The 15543-nt window shown below is 53.4% G+C and overlaps 1 protein-coding gene across 2 annotated transcripts in view; it reads left to right on the top strand.

Annotated features, from left to right (window-relative positions):
- The window catches only part of ARHGAP8 (Rho GTPase activating protein 8), a 73836-nt gene that overhangs the window by 21102 nt on the left and 37191 nt on the right, over positions 1-15543 (top strand). For both annotated transcript variants that reach the window (XM_008055177.1, XM_021710957.1), the window contains 2 exons: positions 6499-6630; positions 12002-12088. In XM_008055177.1, coding sequence (XP_008053368.1) covers positions 6499-6630; positions 12002-12088 — 219 coding nt within the window. The remainder of the gene's footprint in view (positions 1-6498; positions 6631-12001; positions 12089-15543) is intronic.

Raw genomic sequence — 15543 nt, 5'->3', positions numbered from 1 at the left:
GTGATCCTTCTGCCTCAGTCTTCCGAGTAGCCAGAACTACAGGCGCGCGCTACCATGCCCAGCTGATTTTTTGATCTATTGTAGAGATGAGGTCTCACTGCCCAGACGGGTCTTGAACCCGCGGGCTCAGGCAATCCACTCACCTCAGCCTCCCAAAGGCGTGGGATTACAGGCTGAGCTACCAAGCCCGGCGGGAGCGTGGACTCTGTACACCTGTTGTACACCCACATTACCCACATGTGCACGGGCTCCACAGCTGGTGCATTGGGGGGGGGTGTAAAAAACCTAGGGGGAGGGACATTTCTGGGGTGACCAATGACTCCATGTCCTGACTTGTAAAAGCTAACCTGGTCACGCCACCCAGATCTGCTCTTTCTTCTGGCTGATGGAACACCCACCCCCCCACCTGGGAGCCCTCCCTCTCACCTGCCTGGCCCACCACCCACGGCCCTAAGACATCCCAGGCCACCTCTTCCCTCTCCATGGCACTGCGACATCTCCTAGGGCTCGCATCAGCCCTTCAGTGATCTTCCCTTGCATCTATTCCTGTGCTCAGCACAGAGTGGTCAGAAGCTAACACATGTAGACTGACAGATGGGTCCGCAGGCAGCTGCACACGACCACCAGACCTACCTGCAGGACTGAGCCTTCTCCAGCCCAGGGTGGCTTTGGGACTGCCATCTGCACACAGGCTCAGGCTTCAAGGCCCTCATAGGCCTGCCTGCTTCCCCCCCCAACCCAGAGCCGCACAGGCCTCCTGCCCCCTGCCCTCTGCATCTGCTTAGAAGGAGACACCGCTGCTCACCTTGGGCACCTGGTACCCTCTTCTGTCTGTCCCCCGCTGTGGCGTCTGCTGTACTGTGCTGACCTCGCCGCTTGCAGGAGACAGCCACCGAGACTCCTTCTTGGTGGGACCGGGGGCCTCAGGAGTGAGTTGGCAGGATGCCAAGGCAGCCTCTGCCCCACCTCTGTGGGGAGTGAGAGGCCTCGGGGAGAGAAGCTCAGGGGAGAGGGCTGTGGTTCGGAGGGCCTGGCAGGGAATGGGTCGAGCATCGTTCCTGCAGCCAAACCCCGCTGACCTCTGAGTGTCTCTGGAAACCTTTGTGAGCCCTTGTGAGGACAGAGGAAACAGACTCACTGCTGCTGGGATGACTCAGGATGCCACCGTGACAGGGAGGCTGTGCCTGTTGCTGCTTCTAGATCGAGGTATTCAGCTGTTAAGCCAAGTGACCTTTCTCAACAGCACAGTGGTGGGCAGGCTGTGACCTGAAGCCCCCAACTCAAATTGACCACAGGCCCCATTGGAGATAGAAGCACCTGGTAGACTTTGGACTGTTGTTTCATGAGGGTCTCTCTGATACAAGCATCCAATATGGTCCTTTCAAGAGTTTTTCAAGGCCTGCTGCGGTGTCTCACGCCTATAATCCTAGCATTTAGGGAGGGTGAAGCAGGAGGATTGCTTGAGCACAAGAGTTTGAAACCAGATTGGGAAACATAGCAAGACCTCATCTTTACACTAAACCAAAAGATTAGCCGAATGTGGTGGCACCCGCCTATAGACCCAGCTACTCCAGAGGCCAAGGCAGGAGGATTGCTTGTGCTTAGGAGTTCGAGACCAGCCTGGGCAACATAGCAAGACCCTGACTCTACAAAAATTTGAACATTAGCTGGGTATGGTGGTGCCTGTAGTCGCAGCTACTTTGGAGGCTGAGGCCAGAGGATTGCCTGAGCCCAGGAAGTTGAGGCAGCAGTGAGCCATGACTGTGCCACTACACTCCAGTCTGGGAGACAGATTGAGACCCTGACTCAAAAAATAATAATCTTCTGACATTGACTAAAGCTATAATGTTGAAAGCAAAGACCTGGGGGGGGCAGGCACCCTGAGAGTCCATGGCCAGTGCCGTTGCTGCACAGCGATGTCTGCTGTAGGAGTCTTGAGGCAGGCGAGGATTATCCCAGATGATGAGGCTGGCCTTCCCCAGAAAGTGCCCGCCTCCACAGGGAGCTGATTCCAGCCTGCAGCCCGCTCATTGTTTATGAGGTATTCAAGGAGAGAGAGATACCAGATCCTAAAGACCTCTTGTCCTGGTTCCCCAATTAGATCCAGACCCTTGTCAGATCATTCAGATGTGACCTGTGGGTCAGCTCTTGTGGCTGTGGGGGGGTGAGTGGGTGGGCAGGGGCGCTGCCGGTGGGTTCAAGATTTGTTCTTATAAAGCCAAAAGTGCCTTCCACAGACAAAAAGCAGGTTGGTGGTTGCCAGGGACTGGGAGGGGGAGGGGGAATGACTGCTTAACAGGCACAGGTTTCCTTTTGGCGTGGTGCAAATGTTTTAGAACTGTATAGGACATTCAACTTTGTGAATGTCCTAAATGCCATCGAATTGTTCTTTTTTTTTTTTTTTTTTTTTTTTGAGTGGGAGTCTTACTCTGTCACCCAGGCTGGAGTGCAGCAGCACACTCATGGCCACTACAGCCTCGACCTGCTGGACTCAAGCGATCCTTCCAACTCAGCCTTCCAAGTAACTGGAACTATAGGCATGCGCTACCACACCCGGTGAATTTTTTGATTTATTGTAGAGATGAGGTCTCACCAAGTTGCCCAGGCTGGTCTCGAACCCTTGGGCTCAGGCAGTCCTCTCACCTCGGCCTCCCAAAGTGCTGGGATTATAGGCGTGAGTCACCGCACCTGGCGAATTGTTCTTTAAAAGGGTTAATTTTATGTTATGTGAATTTCTCTTCAGTGGAAAGAAAAATACTCCTGACAACAACCAATCGATACACTGTGCTCTTTTATATACCTCTCCAAGATATCTTTACTACCAGATGGAAGTAGCAGCATAGCTTCCACGAACAGTTGTATAGGTTGTTCACTGCACAAAGGTAACCAGATGAAGAGCTGCCATCAGCCGGTGCTCTTTCCACCCAGCGCTGGACAGCATCTGCCCAGAGGAAGGGCATCTTTTTCTGATTCACACAGAGGTGCTCTGCTCTATAGGCTTCTTGGCCTTGATGGGAAGAGGCCCTCATGGTTAGCCTTCTTCATGGCCTTGGTGAAAAAATTAGCTCCCGGACACCGTCTTCTTCTCCACATGGACAGCTTTCCTGCAGCCAAATGTGCGCTCCTATTTTTGAAATGGGTGAAGAAGCAAGTCCATGTCCTTGAAGCCCAACCAGTAATTTAGTTAATGACTTCCTGCCGCAAGCATGCTAGCAGATGTGTTCAGACACCCGGAGGAACACCAGCTTGTTGAATGGCAGGACCTGGGGTAGGGAGAGCAGTGTCAAGCCAGAGGAAAGATGCTGGCTTTTTTTTTTTTTTTTTCCGAGTTGGAGTCTCACCCTGTCGCCCAGACTGGAGTGCAGTGACACACTCCCGGCCACCGCACCCTCGACCTGCTGGGCTCCAGCGTTCCACCTCAGGCTTCCAAGTAGCTGGAACTACAGGTGCGCACTACCATGCCCGGCTAATTTTTTTTGATTTATTGTAGAGATGAGATCTCACCAAGTTGCCCAGGTAGGTCTTGAACCCGCAGGATCAGGCAATCCACTCACCTCAGCCTCCCAAAGCACGAGATTGCAGGCTGAGCCACCGAGCCCGGCTAGGTGCTGGCTTTTACTGGGAAGGGCTGGTGTGGCTGACTTTTACTACCAGATGGAAGTAGCAGTAGTAGGAGGGCATTGCCTGAGCTCCCCTTTTTCGAGGAGGAGTCATTTGAGAGATGCGGCAGGGTTCATCCCCAGGAAAGACGAGGGATTCTCCATGGCGTGAGGTCTCTCCCATCCTGCGTTAAGCTTCAGGTCTTGGCCTGGGTTCTGTCCCCAAGGGCGACTTGATGAAGGGAGTTCTCAGTGAGTTACGCCCCAGGGCTTAACCCGAATGGCATTTGAGACTGCGTGCTGGAGAGTGGATGTTGGAATGACCTCCAGAGCTGGCTGGCTGAGTCCACCCAGCATGTGAGGTCAGGTGTGCACCATTTTTATTTATTTATTTTCATTTTTTACACTGGGGTCTTGCCGTGTCGCCTAGGGTGGATGCAGTGGCATAATCACAGCTCACTGCAGTCTCAAACTCCCGGGCTCAGGCAATCCTCCCACCTCAGCCTCTTTCTTGAGTAGCTGGAACCACAGATGCGTGCCATCATGCCCAGCTAATTTTTTTCAATTTTTTTGTAGAGAAGGGATCTCACTATGTTGCCCAGGCTGCTCTGAAATACCATGGCTGAAGCGATCCTCCTGTCTCAGCCTCCTGAAGTGTTAGGATGACAGGCATGAGCCACCATGCCCGGCCATTTTAATTTATTTTATTATTGTTATTATTTCTTAAAACATGTCTCTCTTTGCTGCCTAGGCTGGAGTGCAGTGGTACCATTATAGCTCACTGACTAAGCCATTCTCCTGTCTCAGCCTTCTGAGTAGCTTAGTACACGTACATGCTACCATGCCCAGCTAATTTTTTTATTTTTACTTTTTGTAGAGATGAAGTTTCTCTGTATTCCCCGGGCTCGTCTTGAACTCCTGGGTTCAAGCAATCCTCCTGCCTTGGCCTCCCAAGTGCTGGGATTATAGGTGTGAGCCACCATGCCTGGCTGGTTTGGACTTTGGACAGAGATGCCCTCTGATGTTTAGAAATTCAATAAGCATGGCCAAGCTCGGTGGCTCAGCCTATAATCCTAGCACTTTGGGAGGCTGAGATGAGTGGATTGCCTGAGCCTGCGGGTTCAAGACCCACCCGGGCAACTTGGCGAGACCTCATCTCTACAATAAATCAAAAACTAGCTGGGCGTGGGAGCCCGTGTGCACCTGTAGTTCCAGCTACTTGGAAGGGTGAGGTGGAAGAATCGCCTGAGCCCAGCAGGTTGAGGCTGAGGTGGCCGTGAGCGTGCCACTAAACTCCAGTCTGGGTGACAGAGTGAGACTCCAACCACCCCCACCCCAAATAGAAATTCAATAAGCAAAAGAGAGGCTGGCAGCCTTCTGTGCAAGTTTTCAGGGTCTGAGCAGTATGTGACCAACTGAGCACCTGTGGGTGGGCACGGGCTGCTAGGGTTTCTCCTGAGACAGTTCTGGAAGCACCTGTCCACCCTGGCCTCGGAGAAGCTGCTTGCCTTTCCGGGAGGACACCTGGGTGGATTAATGTTTTCAAGTGATGACACGGGCAGCCCCGAGTGAGGGGGTCTCAGCCCGACCAGCTCGGTGTCACCACCCCCTGTCAGAGTGGTGATGCAGAGCCAGAGGGGTCCACCCGCAGCCCCTCCTCCTGCAGTTGGCCTGGCGAGCCCCTCCCCGCCTGTGACATGAAGACCATGCTTCCCAGCTGCGGCAGGGATGGAAGGGGCCTGTGGGAAGTGGGGGGAACTCCCACTGCAGGAGGGGGTCTGGTGACTCTGCCTTCCCAATGGAGGGGAAAATACTGGGAAGCTACTCTGGGAAGAAGGAATTGCTTGCTTCTAGAAATACAACAGACCCCAGGGTGTCTGAGGTGGAAGGGGCTGTGGTATTGGGGTAGCAGCAAGGACTGGGGAGTCAGACAGTCCCGGGTTCAAATCCCAGCTCATCCTCTGTGTGGGGCTTCGGGACCTGCCGTAACAGGGGCCACAAACGTGGTGGCATAAAACGACAGAGATGTGTTCTCTCAGGCTTCTGGAGCCCGGAAGCTGTCGTGGGACTGTGCACCTTCCAGAGGGAGAATCTGTTCCTTGCCTCATCTGGCTTCTGAAGGCCATGGCAGGCCTGGGCCTTCCTGGTGGAGGCTGCGTCACTCTGCTCTGCTCCGTCCTCCGTCCTCATGTAGTCTTCTCCCCCATGCCCCTGGGACAAGATCTTTTTTTTGAGCTGGAATCTCACTCTGTCACCCAGGCTGGAGTGCAGTGGCATGCTCACAGCCACCACAGCCTCGACCTGCTGGGCTCAGGAGATCCTTCCACTTCAGCCTTCCAAGTAACTGGAACTGCAAGCCTGCGCCACCACACCCGGCTCATTTTTTCATTGCCATATTGCTCAGGCTGATCTTGAACCCCTGAGTTTAGGCAATCCTCTCGTCTCCACCTCCCAAAGTGCTGGGATTACAGGCGTGAGCCACCAGGCCCAGCTAGTGTCTGTCTTATGAAGATGCATGTAATTGCATTTTGGGTCCACCTGACTGTTCCACGTTAAGCTCCTTGGAAGATCCTTCATTTAATGGCAGGATATGACCATATTTGCTCAAATAAGGTCACATCCTCAGGCTCCAGGGATTTGAAGAGGTAGTTTTTTTTTGGAGGGGGTCATGTTTCAGCCTACCACACCCACTTCCTAGCTGTGTGAGCTTGGGTAAGTTACTTAGCACCTCTGAGCCTCAGATGTTATTTAACAAATGAGTACCGGGCCCCCTGGCATGTGGAGTCTCCCGGTGGTCCCATGTGGCCTGGTGCGGGTACTCCTGGGTGACTGCTGTTCCAGGGAAAGTGTGTTCGGCTTCATTGTGAGCTTGCAACTGAGTCTTGTGCTCCGTGACCAGGTATTTGAAGCACACGTTGGACCAGTACGTGGAGAATGACTACACTGTTGTCTATTTCCATCACGGGCTGAACAGCAGGAACAAGCCATCCCTGGGCTGGCTCCAGAGTGCGTACAAGGAGTTCGACAGAAAGTGCGTGCCTGCGAGACTCAGGGAGGTGGAGGGCAGGCACACGGGGGTGGGCTGCATGTGGCAAAGAGTGGGCATCGCCCCCCAGGGGGTCTTGGGCCATGTTGCAGGGGCTGGGCATGGTGGAGGGTGAGGCCTTCGGGGCCAGGCAGGACTTCAGCTTTTCAGGCCATCCATTCTGTCACAACGACTCAACTCTGTGGGACCGCATTCCAGTAAATATGGATGCTGCAATGTGAATTTCATGGTATTTTCACATCATGAAATATTATTATTCCTTTAATTCCTCTTTTTCAGCCATTTAAAAATATACAATATAAAAGCCCCAGCCTAGGTAACAGTGAGACTCCATCTCACAAAAAAATTCCAAAATAATTAACTGGGCATGGTGGCGTGCCTGTAGTCCCAGCACCTTGGGAGGCCGAGGTGGGAGGATTGCTTGAGTCCAGGGTTTGAGACCAGTCTGGACAGCATAGTGAGACCTCGTCTCTGCAAAAAATAAAGTTAGCCAGGTGTGGTGGTGCAAGCCTGTAGTCCCAGCTACTTGGGAGGCTGAGGCAGAAGGATTACCTGAGTGCAGGAGTTCGAGGTGAACTGCACTCCAACCTGGGCGATGGCGTGAGACCTCAACTCAAATAAATAAATAAGCGAGCAAACAAGTGAGCCGTCTCCAGCCTGGAAGCTGTACCCAAGCCGGAAGCAGGTTGGATTTGGCCGTGTGCCCGTTTGCCAGCCCCTGGTCTAGTGAACTGTTGGCAGAGAGACAGCTGCCACGCCCCTTCCTTCCCAGACATCCCTCCCGTTTGCACAGCGCATTACAGTCTGTAGAGGGCTTTCTGGTGCCTTGTGTCGGTGAGACAGGAAGCCCCGTGTTATTGATGAGGACACAGAGGCCCGAGAGAGCAAGTGACTAACCCATGGTCAAGCCACTTGTGTGTGGCAGGGTAGGAACCCACCCCATACTGTTCGCCACCCGGCTGCAGCCTGAGACTAGCAGACTTTCCCAAGAGGAGTCTCGCCTAACAGTGAACCTGGCAATGTATTTGGCTCATCGGCTGCCCCGTTGGGCGTTGGTGTTGCTATCCGAGACTCTCTGGGCTTTCATTCTTCAAAGTCCTTTCAAACCTACAGCAGAAATCCTCCTTGCAGGTGTTTGCATGTGTGGGACTATCCCAGAGGGAGTCCCAGAAGCTCCCCCTCCAACTGCCTTTTGAGTCCTGTGGTCACTGTCAATAGGACTTTTGCAGGAGTTTCCTGGTTCCCTGCCTTGTGTCTTAGGAATGGGTTTGTTGCCATATCTTGCTGTCATTTATTGGGCACGTGCATAAAGCTGACCAGACCTCAGCTTGAACCCTCTTCTAGGAAGCCTTCCTGGGTTGTCCCAGGAGAATCAACAACCCCTCTCCTGCACCAGGGTGCTGCCCTTGTAGGTAGGAAGGGTCTGTGTGTGGCAGATTCTTACCACGTGTTGGATGGGAGGATGGAGGAGTAGGTTAGCAGCAGCAGTAAATACCAAGCTTCCAGGCAGGGTAGTCAGAGAGGCTGCATGGAGGAGGCAGCCTTTGAGCTGTCTATGGAGTGATGAACAGGTTGTTGTGAGGGGACAGTACAAGGTGTGGCCAGATGCACTGGAGTTGGAGGGTAGGGCTGGAGGGTTCACCTAGGGACCAGGGAGGGGGGCACTGAGGATGCTGGACTTTGTTGAAGCAGCAAGGAGCCATGGCAGGTGCTTGAGGAGAAGCGAGTGACAGGTTTCAAGTGGTCCTTCCAGGAGGCGGACACGAAAGAGGCGCACAGCAGCCCTGCCTGGAGTGGAAGCACATCAAGGCTTTGCCCTGCACCCACCGTGGGGCACACAGAGGTGCACCCCCAGATTCCTGGGCACTTGCCCCATTTTTCCATTGCTGGGAGCCAGGCCCTGGGGTTGGGGGAGGGGCTGCCAAGAATCTCATTTAGAATTGAACCCTCCATTGGGGAGACGGCAGTGGAATTCCCCACACCTAGCTGGTGGGTTGGACTCTGTTGCTGGCGGTGACAAAGCAGGAGGTGGGGCCACCAGCCCCAGCATGGAGGCCAGCCCCGTCCAGTAGGGGGCAGGGGGATGCATCAGCATTCATGTCGAAGGGCAGAGCTGTCCCGGAGGGGAGGCTTGAAGCGGTGACTTCCAGTCAGGGACCATTTAACCTGGACTAGGCCGGGGTGAGAGGACGGTCACGGTCACGGTCATAGTCTTCAAACCGTCACATGGAAGGGGGTGAACTTGTTCTGTTGTGACTCCCTCGGTCCCCAGGAAGGTCCATGGGGGCGGGGTTACAGATCTTGGCTCAGTAGAGGTGGAAAGGACCCAACGGTGGAGCATCTGCAGGGGTAGTGAGTTCCCTGTCATGGGAGGTGTGCAGGTGGAGAGCTAGAGTCAATGAGATGAGATGTATGCCGTGAGGGTTTCAGTCTCCCACTGCTGCACCCGCTGGGCTTCCTTCTCGCTTCTCTGTTCTTTCTGCAGTTGTCTCCTCACTCCGCAGTCCCCCCGCCAGGTCACTCCTCAGGGTGGACGAGTTCACAAGTTCCGTGACCTTCTTCCACGAGTGCTTGCCCCACCTCAGGGCTCCTGTCAGGCGACACTCCCCACAAAAGCCTCTGGAAGCTCAGCCTAGGTTGGGCTTCATGGCAGCTGCCTCCTGGGCTCCTGGCCACTCCAGGAGTCACGAGCCCCTCCCTCCCCGCTTGAGAGGCTTTTAAAGATAATTGGTTAGTGTTTCCTGGGGAGATACTTGGAGACTGTATCAATATCCTGCTTCTCATCAAAATTGTGTGTACTGGTTTTCAACCTCAGTGCTGCTTCTTGGCTTAATTGTTTCTATGATGGCTGCCAAGGGGGGATTTGAATTATTAGTTGACATTTTACTGTCAGGAAGAGCTGTGTCTTCTCCTCACTTGTTTATACGGGTATGGACGTGTGATTTCCCATTTTATTCAATGGATTATAATCCATTTATATATTTATTTGTTATTTAGAGTTAGGATCTCACTCTGTCACCCAGGCTGGAGTGCAGTGGCATGACCACAGCTCACCACAACCTCGACCTCCTGGACTTAGGCCATCCTTCTGCCACAGCTTCCCAAGTAGCTGGGACTACAGGCACATGCCACCATACCCAACTTGTTTTTTCAAAATTTTTTTTTGTAGAGATGAAATCTTGCCGTGTTGCCCAGGCTGGCCTCGAACTCCTGGGCTCAAGCAGACCTCCCGCCTTGACCTCCCATAGTGCTGGGATTACAGGCAGGAGCCACCATGCCCAGCCTGTCATTATTTATTCTAATGATCAAATTTTTCCAAAGTCGCCCATGAAGGCACCCCTTTGAGCTGGCTCCTGGCTCCTCTGACATGTCCATCACTCTTAGAGCACTTCCTTTACTTTCTGGCCAAAGATGCTCCAGGCTCATCTTCTGTTTTTGTTGCCCCAGCTCAGGAATCTGCCATTTCTCCAAGGAACCCTGGTTCCTTTGAGTAGAGGATGCATTTAGAGACCAAGGTCTGGAAGGTGGTGTGCTTGTTGCTTTTGGGGTGTTACGACTCCCAGCCTCTCTCAGCAGAGTTGAGTGTGTGTGTGTGTGTGTGTGTGTGTGTGTGTGTGTGTGTGTGTATCACCATCAGCATGTATATTATCTCTCCATCCACACTCGGAGTACTGAGTTCACACCATACCCATGCCAGCTCCTGCAACTGCAGGGCCCACTCTAGCTTTCCTGCCTTCTGTAATTCTAACTCTCTTCTCCACGGTGCAGCCCCTTCTTCACCCTCAAGGTGACCTCCTTACCTTGGAAGTACCCTTCTTACCCCCTCTGGCTCTGGCAGACCACTGCTGCCCCCTGCTTGAACAGCCTTCTTGCCCTGTCTAGGCTCAGATACCTCTCGCTGCTGGGCCTTTGTCACTCCCTGCTGGGTCTGGCCTGGTGGAGTGCTGGTGCAGGTGTAACAGCCAGCTCTGGGGGGAGGGGCACGCTGACTAGCATCGTTTGCATATTTCTATGATGTAAATCCTGCCACCCTGGCCAGTTTTAGGCTACCCGTGTGATGTCCCTGGGCACAGAGACAGGAAGTGTCAGGTAGCAGCCACCTTCTACAGGCGTACGGCATCCAGATAAAAAACGAAAACAACCTCAAGGGCACAGGGAATAATAGACTAAGTAAAACAATGAGGAAGCTGTGAGTTTTTGTGTTTGTGACTAACTTTGTGTTTGATATAATTTATTCAATTGTGAGTTCATGGTATTTCATAGTTAATAATAGCTGTTTCTCATGCCTGGCTCCTGAAATTTCTGAGGTTTTGACAGTGGGTCCTTGCGAGTGGGTGGAGGCTGGCTCTAGCGTCCCCCTGGCAGACCCCTCCAAGGCCGTGTGGGTGCCCCTCCTCCCCTCCTGGGCTGATTCCCCCGCAGGCCACATGGTTCCCTGCTCACCCTCTGAGGCCCAGCATGCCAGGCTGCCCCTAGCCCACCCCAGACGAGTATCGGCTGTACTGCCCAAACAGATGGCTTTGGACTGACAAATCCAAGAAGGAGGGTGGAGATGGGAGGCGGGGAGGCTAAGCCACTCCTTTGGTGAGTGGCTGCCTCGTGTCCAATCGTATGGGTGTGCTGTGAACTGACCTCTTGCTGACTGGTGTTTAGGTTATTGCCAGGTTTTTTTATGGTTATAACCAGCACAGTGAGCTTCCTTCTATCCAAGTCTTTCCTGGCAGGGGAGGTGTTGGGGATAGGGTCTGTGCTGTTTTAATTCTTTATTATCTACCATCTTTCTATCTCCCTAACTGTCAATCTATTACCTATCTGTCTATCTGTCTGTCTGTCTGTCTATCTATCTATCTATCTACTAGCTAGCTAGCTAGCTAGCTAGCTAGCTAGCTATCTAGAGATGAGATCTCACTATGTTGCCCAGGCTGGTCTCAAACTCCTGGCCTCAACCGATCCTCCTACCTTGGCCTCCCAAAGTGCTAGGATTGCAAGTATGAGCCACTTCGCCAGGCCAGTGCCGTTTTAATTCTGGGAGCTGTTGCCAAGCTGCCCCCAGGTTGTGCCTCACGCATCTACCCCAGCCTGCGTAAGCGAACACCTGTTGACACGGGCTCCATCCTGCGTGTGTGCACTCTGCAGACTGTGAAGTGTGCCACATGCCTGGTGGTGGCGGTGGGTGAGGGGTCCTGATCTTCCCCGAGTTTGAACCCCTTCTTCTTTTGGTTAGACGCCCTTAGACTGACCCTGTTGAGAAATGGACTATTCTGAGACTCACGGTTGAGGCGACCATTTTGTGGTCTTCTGGCATGTGCTGTGTCTGAGTCTAACAGCCTGACCTTGTTACCGGCTCCCTCCTCAGGTACAAGAAAAACTTGAAGGCCCTCTACGTGGTGCATCCTACCAGCTTCATCAAAGTCCTGTGGAACATCTTCAAACCCCTTATCAGGTACACGTTGCTTGGGGTGAGGACCTTGCTGGGCATGGAGGTTTCATTCTCACCCAACTCGAGGCACCATGGAGGCCCTGTCTCACAAGTGCCATGTGTCTGGGCACTCCACCCACCCCGGTGTCTGCAATGGGTCCCAAAGCTGGCCCGGGTCCTGTGCCCTAAGGGTTATGGGTAGGAGGGTTGGCCTGCGGCCCTGTGAGGTTTGCACCTGGAATGTAAAATCCCCCGCTGGCCCGGGCGCCACGTTGTACAACTGCCGTCGGGTTCCAGGATTTGCTAGAAGGACTCACGGATCTCAGGAAAGCCGCTATCCTCCCTGTTGCGGTCTATTACAGAGAAGGGACATAAGTTAAAGTTGGCACAGGTAACAGGTACATGGGGTGGAGTCCGGGAAGACCAGCTGTAAGCTTCCAGCTGCCCTCCCTCTGTGGACTCTGCAGACAGTACTTCCCACTCCCAGCGACAGTGTGACACCGCAGAGCGTCTTCCACCGGGAAGCGCATGTGCGCCTTGGGGTCCAGAGCTTTTGTTGGGGTTGGTCCCTGGGCTTGTCACCCACACAGCTGGCCTCAGGTACTCAGTCTCCAGCTCCTCCTGAAGCTAGATGGATGCAGCCCGAGGCCACTGCCCTCAGTCACATCGTGGGCGTAAACTCTGTAGAGTGGGCCCAGACCTTAACTGGCAGAGCATTTGAGGGCTGAGAGGTCTTCATCCAGGAGCAGGGCCAGGGCCTGACCTCTCTTTGGAATATGCAGGGTTGGGACAAACAGCAGCTCAGACACAACCTGAAGAGACGAAGCCACAGCCTAAAAAGAGGCGGCTTTGGTCAGCTTCTACGTCATCCACACTCTCTCATGCTGGATGATTTCTGTCTCAGTGTCAGGAAGCAAGAGCTCCAGGGAAGGGCAGGCTGCAGAGGCTCTGCCGGGGTCACACGGCGTCTTCCCTTTCCCTCCCCTTTGACTGTATGCACCAGGCACAAACTGTGTGCATGAAGCCCTGTGATGGGGTGGTGGTGAAGAGACCCACAGATGTGACTCTTGCATGGTGGGTGTCCGGGCCCCTGATGATTAGCTCTGCAGGTGAGGAAGGGACTGGGTGCAGGAGGACCCAGGTGGGTCGTGGGAGGTTAGGATACTCAGGTGAGGCAGTTTCATCATGAGGCAGGGGCTGGAGGACTCCAGAGGGCTTCCCTGGGGAGGAGCATTTGAGTGCAGGGAGGCACACCCCGAGGGATCATCCTCCAGTGAATCTCATTGGCTTTGGCTGTCTCCTCCCCCACCACCTCCTTCCACCTGTTGAAATCCACTCATATGGCTCAGAGGCTGCACAGCTCTTCCTCAACCTATGTAGCCGCCATGTGAGTGGGTGTGACACGGGGCTCCTGGTCAGGGCTGGGATGTGAGTCGGGGCCACGGGGGCCATACTCCATCTCCATCCCGATCCCCATCTGATCCCCAGGAGGCATCCCATCCCTGCAAGAGCACAGTGAGCTCTGGTCTCCCCCCTGCGGGTGCCTCTGCCAGGGCTACACGGCCCATCTTGCCCTTGTCCCTGTGTCCCTGCGTTAGCAAGCATCAGTCCTTGGGGGTGCATCGGGAGCTGCTCTGCCAGGTGGTGTGGTGGGGGGAGCCTGTCTCCGCCCGCATCCCTGGCTGCCAACGCCATCATTCTAGAGACTGAACTGTGGGGCCTCGCCACTGGGAGAATTCCCCAAGCAATGGGCTTGAGCCGGCACCCAACTTAGGGAGACATTTTTGTGGCTAAAGAGCTCATTTTACTGCGGTTCTCTACTAGTTTTCTCCCCTGGTTGCCTGGGCTGCACGCTGGAAGGTGGCTTTGTTTCTCGGGCAGGGCCTTTCTCCTTCCCCTTGTCCTGTGGGTGAAGGGCATGCCACACTTTGGTGACTCTTCTGCAGCCTCAGCCTTCAGCCCAGGTCCCTGACCTCCCTAGCAAAGTCCTGGGAGTCCAGGCAACTGGGTCTGCTTCTCCCTCATCCACTAGAGGGAGCCAGTGCACACAGCTCGGCCTCCCTGGGGGCGTCTTGTGAAACCATCTCAGGGAGCGACCCCTTGATTTCGGGGAGCTGGTGCTGGCCGAGCATTTTATTTCCACTGTTCTATTTGATCCACTTTTTATTTTCACAATGGTAATTTAGATGATTTTCATTTCACAATATAAACAACATTGAAAATAGATGAATACTTCATTTCAAGACTTACAGATTGTCGTAAAAGTAACATAAAATATCCTTAGTTTTGCTGAAGACATGACTTTCCCTTTCTGTTAACAATACAGTTTTTTACCCAAATTAATAGTTGTACACCTTGGCCAGGCGTGGTAGCTCATGCTTGTAATCCCAGTGCCTGGGGAGGCTGAGGTGGAAGGATCACTTTGAGCCCAGTAGTTCAAGATCAGCCTGCACAACATGGTGAGACCTCGTCTTTGCAAAAAAGAAAAAACAAAAATTAGCCAGATGTGGTATCGCACACCTATAGTCCTAGCTACCCAGGAGGCTGAGGCGGGAGGATTGCTTGAGCCCAGAAGGCTTAGGCTACAGTGAACAGTGATCATATCGCTGCACTCCAGCCTGGGTGACAGACTGAAACCCTATCTCAAAAAAAAAAAAAAAAAAAGTACAATAAGGAAATACAATACAATAAGGAAAATGCTATTCTAGAAAAAAAAAGAGTAGATATATTTGTGATTCAAAATAAATAAATAAATAACCCCAGCCTGTCATAAAGAATGCTGGGATTGCAGGCTTCTCTACCAAGGCGTGGCCGCTGGCATCTATTCAGGATCCATGATTTACCATGATGCCTCATTAATTACAGTAGCAGCCACGGGCAGTGTGTCTCCCACACGGCAGGCTGTGAACTAGTGCTTGCAGATAGCCTCGCTTTGAGAGAGAGGCCTCGTTTTCAGAGGCGCCCGAGGCCCTGAGAGGTGGGCTGAATTATTCCAGGGTGAGGGGAGAAGACGGAGTTGCTGGATTGACCCAGCCAGGGCTTGTCTGGCCTGATGGCCGCACTTTCTCCCTTGGGGTCTCCAGAGAGACTCACAGAGACAAACCCAGAGAACCTCGTTTAGGAGATGGCCAACCATGAAGGCAACTGAGTCCGTGGGAAGGGGCAGGCAAAGGCGGGGGGTAGGGGGTGGGCGGACTTCGTGTCCCCTGAGCTCCTCTGGGTGGGGAGGCCCCGTGCCCCTCCCTGCTCCCCGGAAGGTGCTCCCTGGAGCTCCCACTCTGTCTCTTGTATGTATGCAAATCAGGGCAGATTCCAACTGGAAGCAGAAATTTATTTTTATGCAGATGAGACTCTGCAGAGTGTCTGCCAGGGAGATCTCATGAAAGCGAAACATCTCCTGACGTGCAGGTTTTTGTTGTGCTCCGGTTTTAAGTCGTGTCAGCATTTACATTTTCTTAATATGAAAAACGCCTGCCTTG

The sequence above is a fragment of the Carlito syrichta genome, unplaced genomic scaffold, assembly GCF_000164805.1.
Source record: "Carlito syrichta isolate Samal-C Ts95f unplaced genomic scaffold, Tarsius_syrichta-2.0.1 Scaffold301761, whole genome shotgun sequence".
Classification (NCBI taxonomy): domain Eukaryota; kingdom Metazoa; phylum Chordata; class Mammalia; order Primates; family Tarsiidae; genus Carlito; species Carlito syrichta.
Note: the sequence above shows the minus strand (reverse complement) of the source record. Positions and strands in the feature narration are given on the sequence as shown.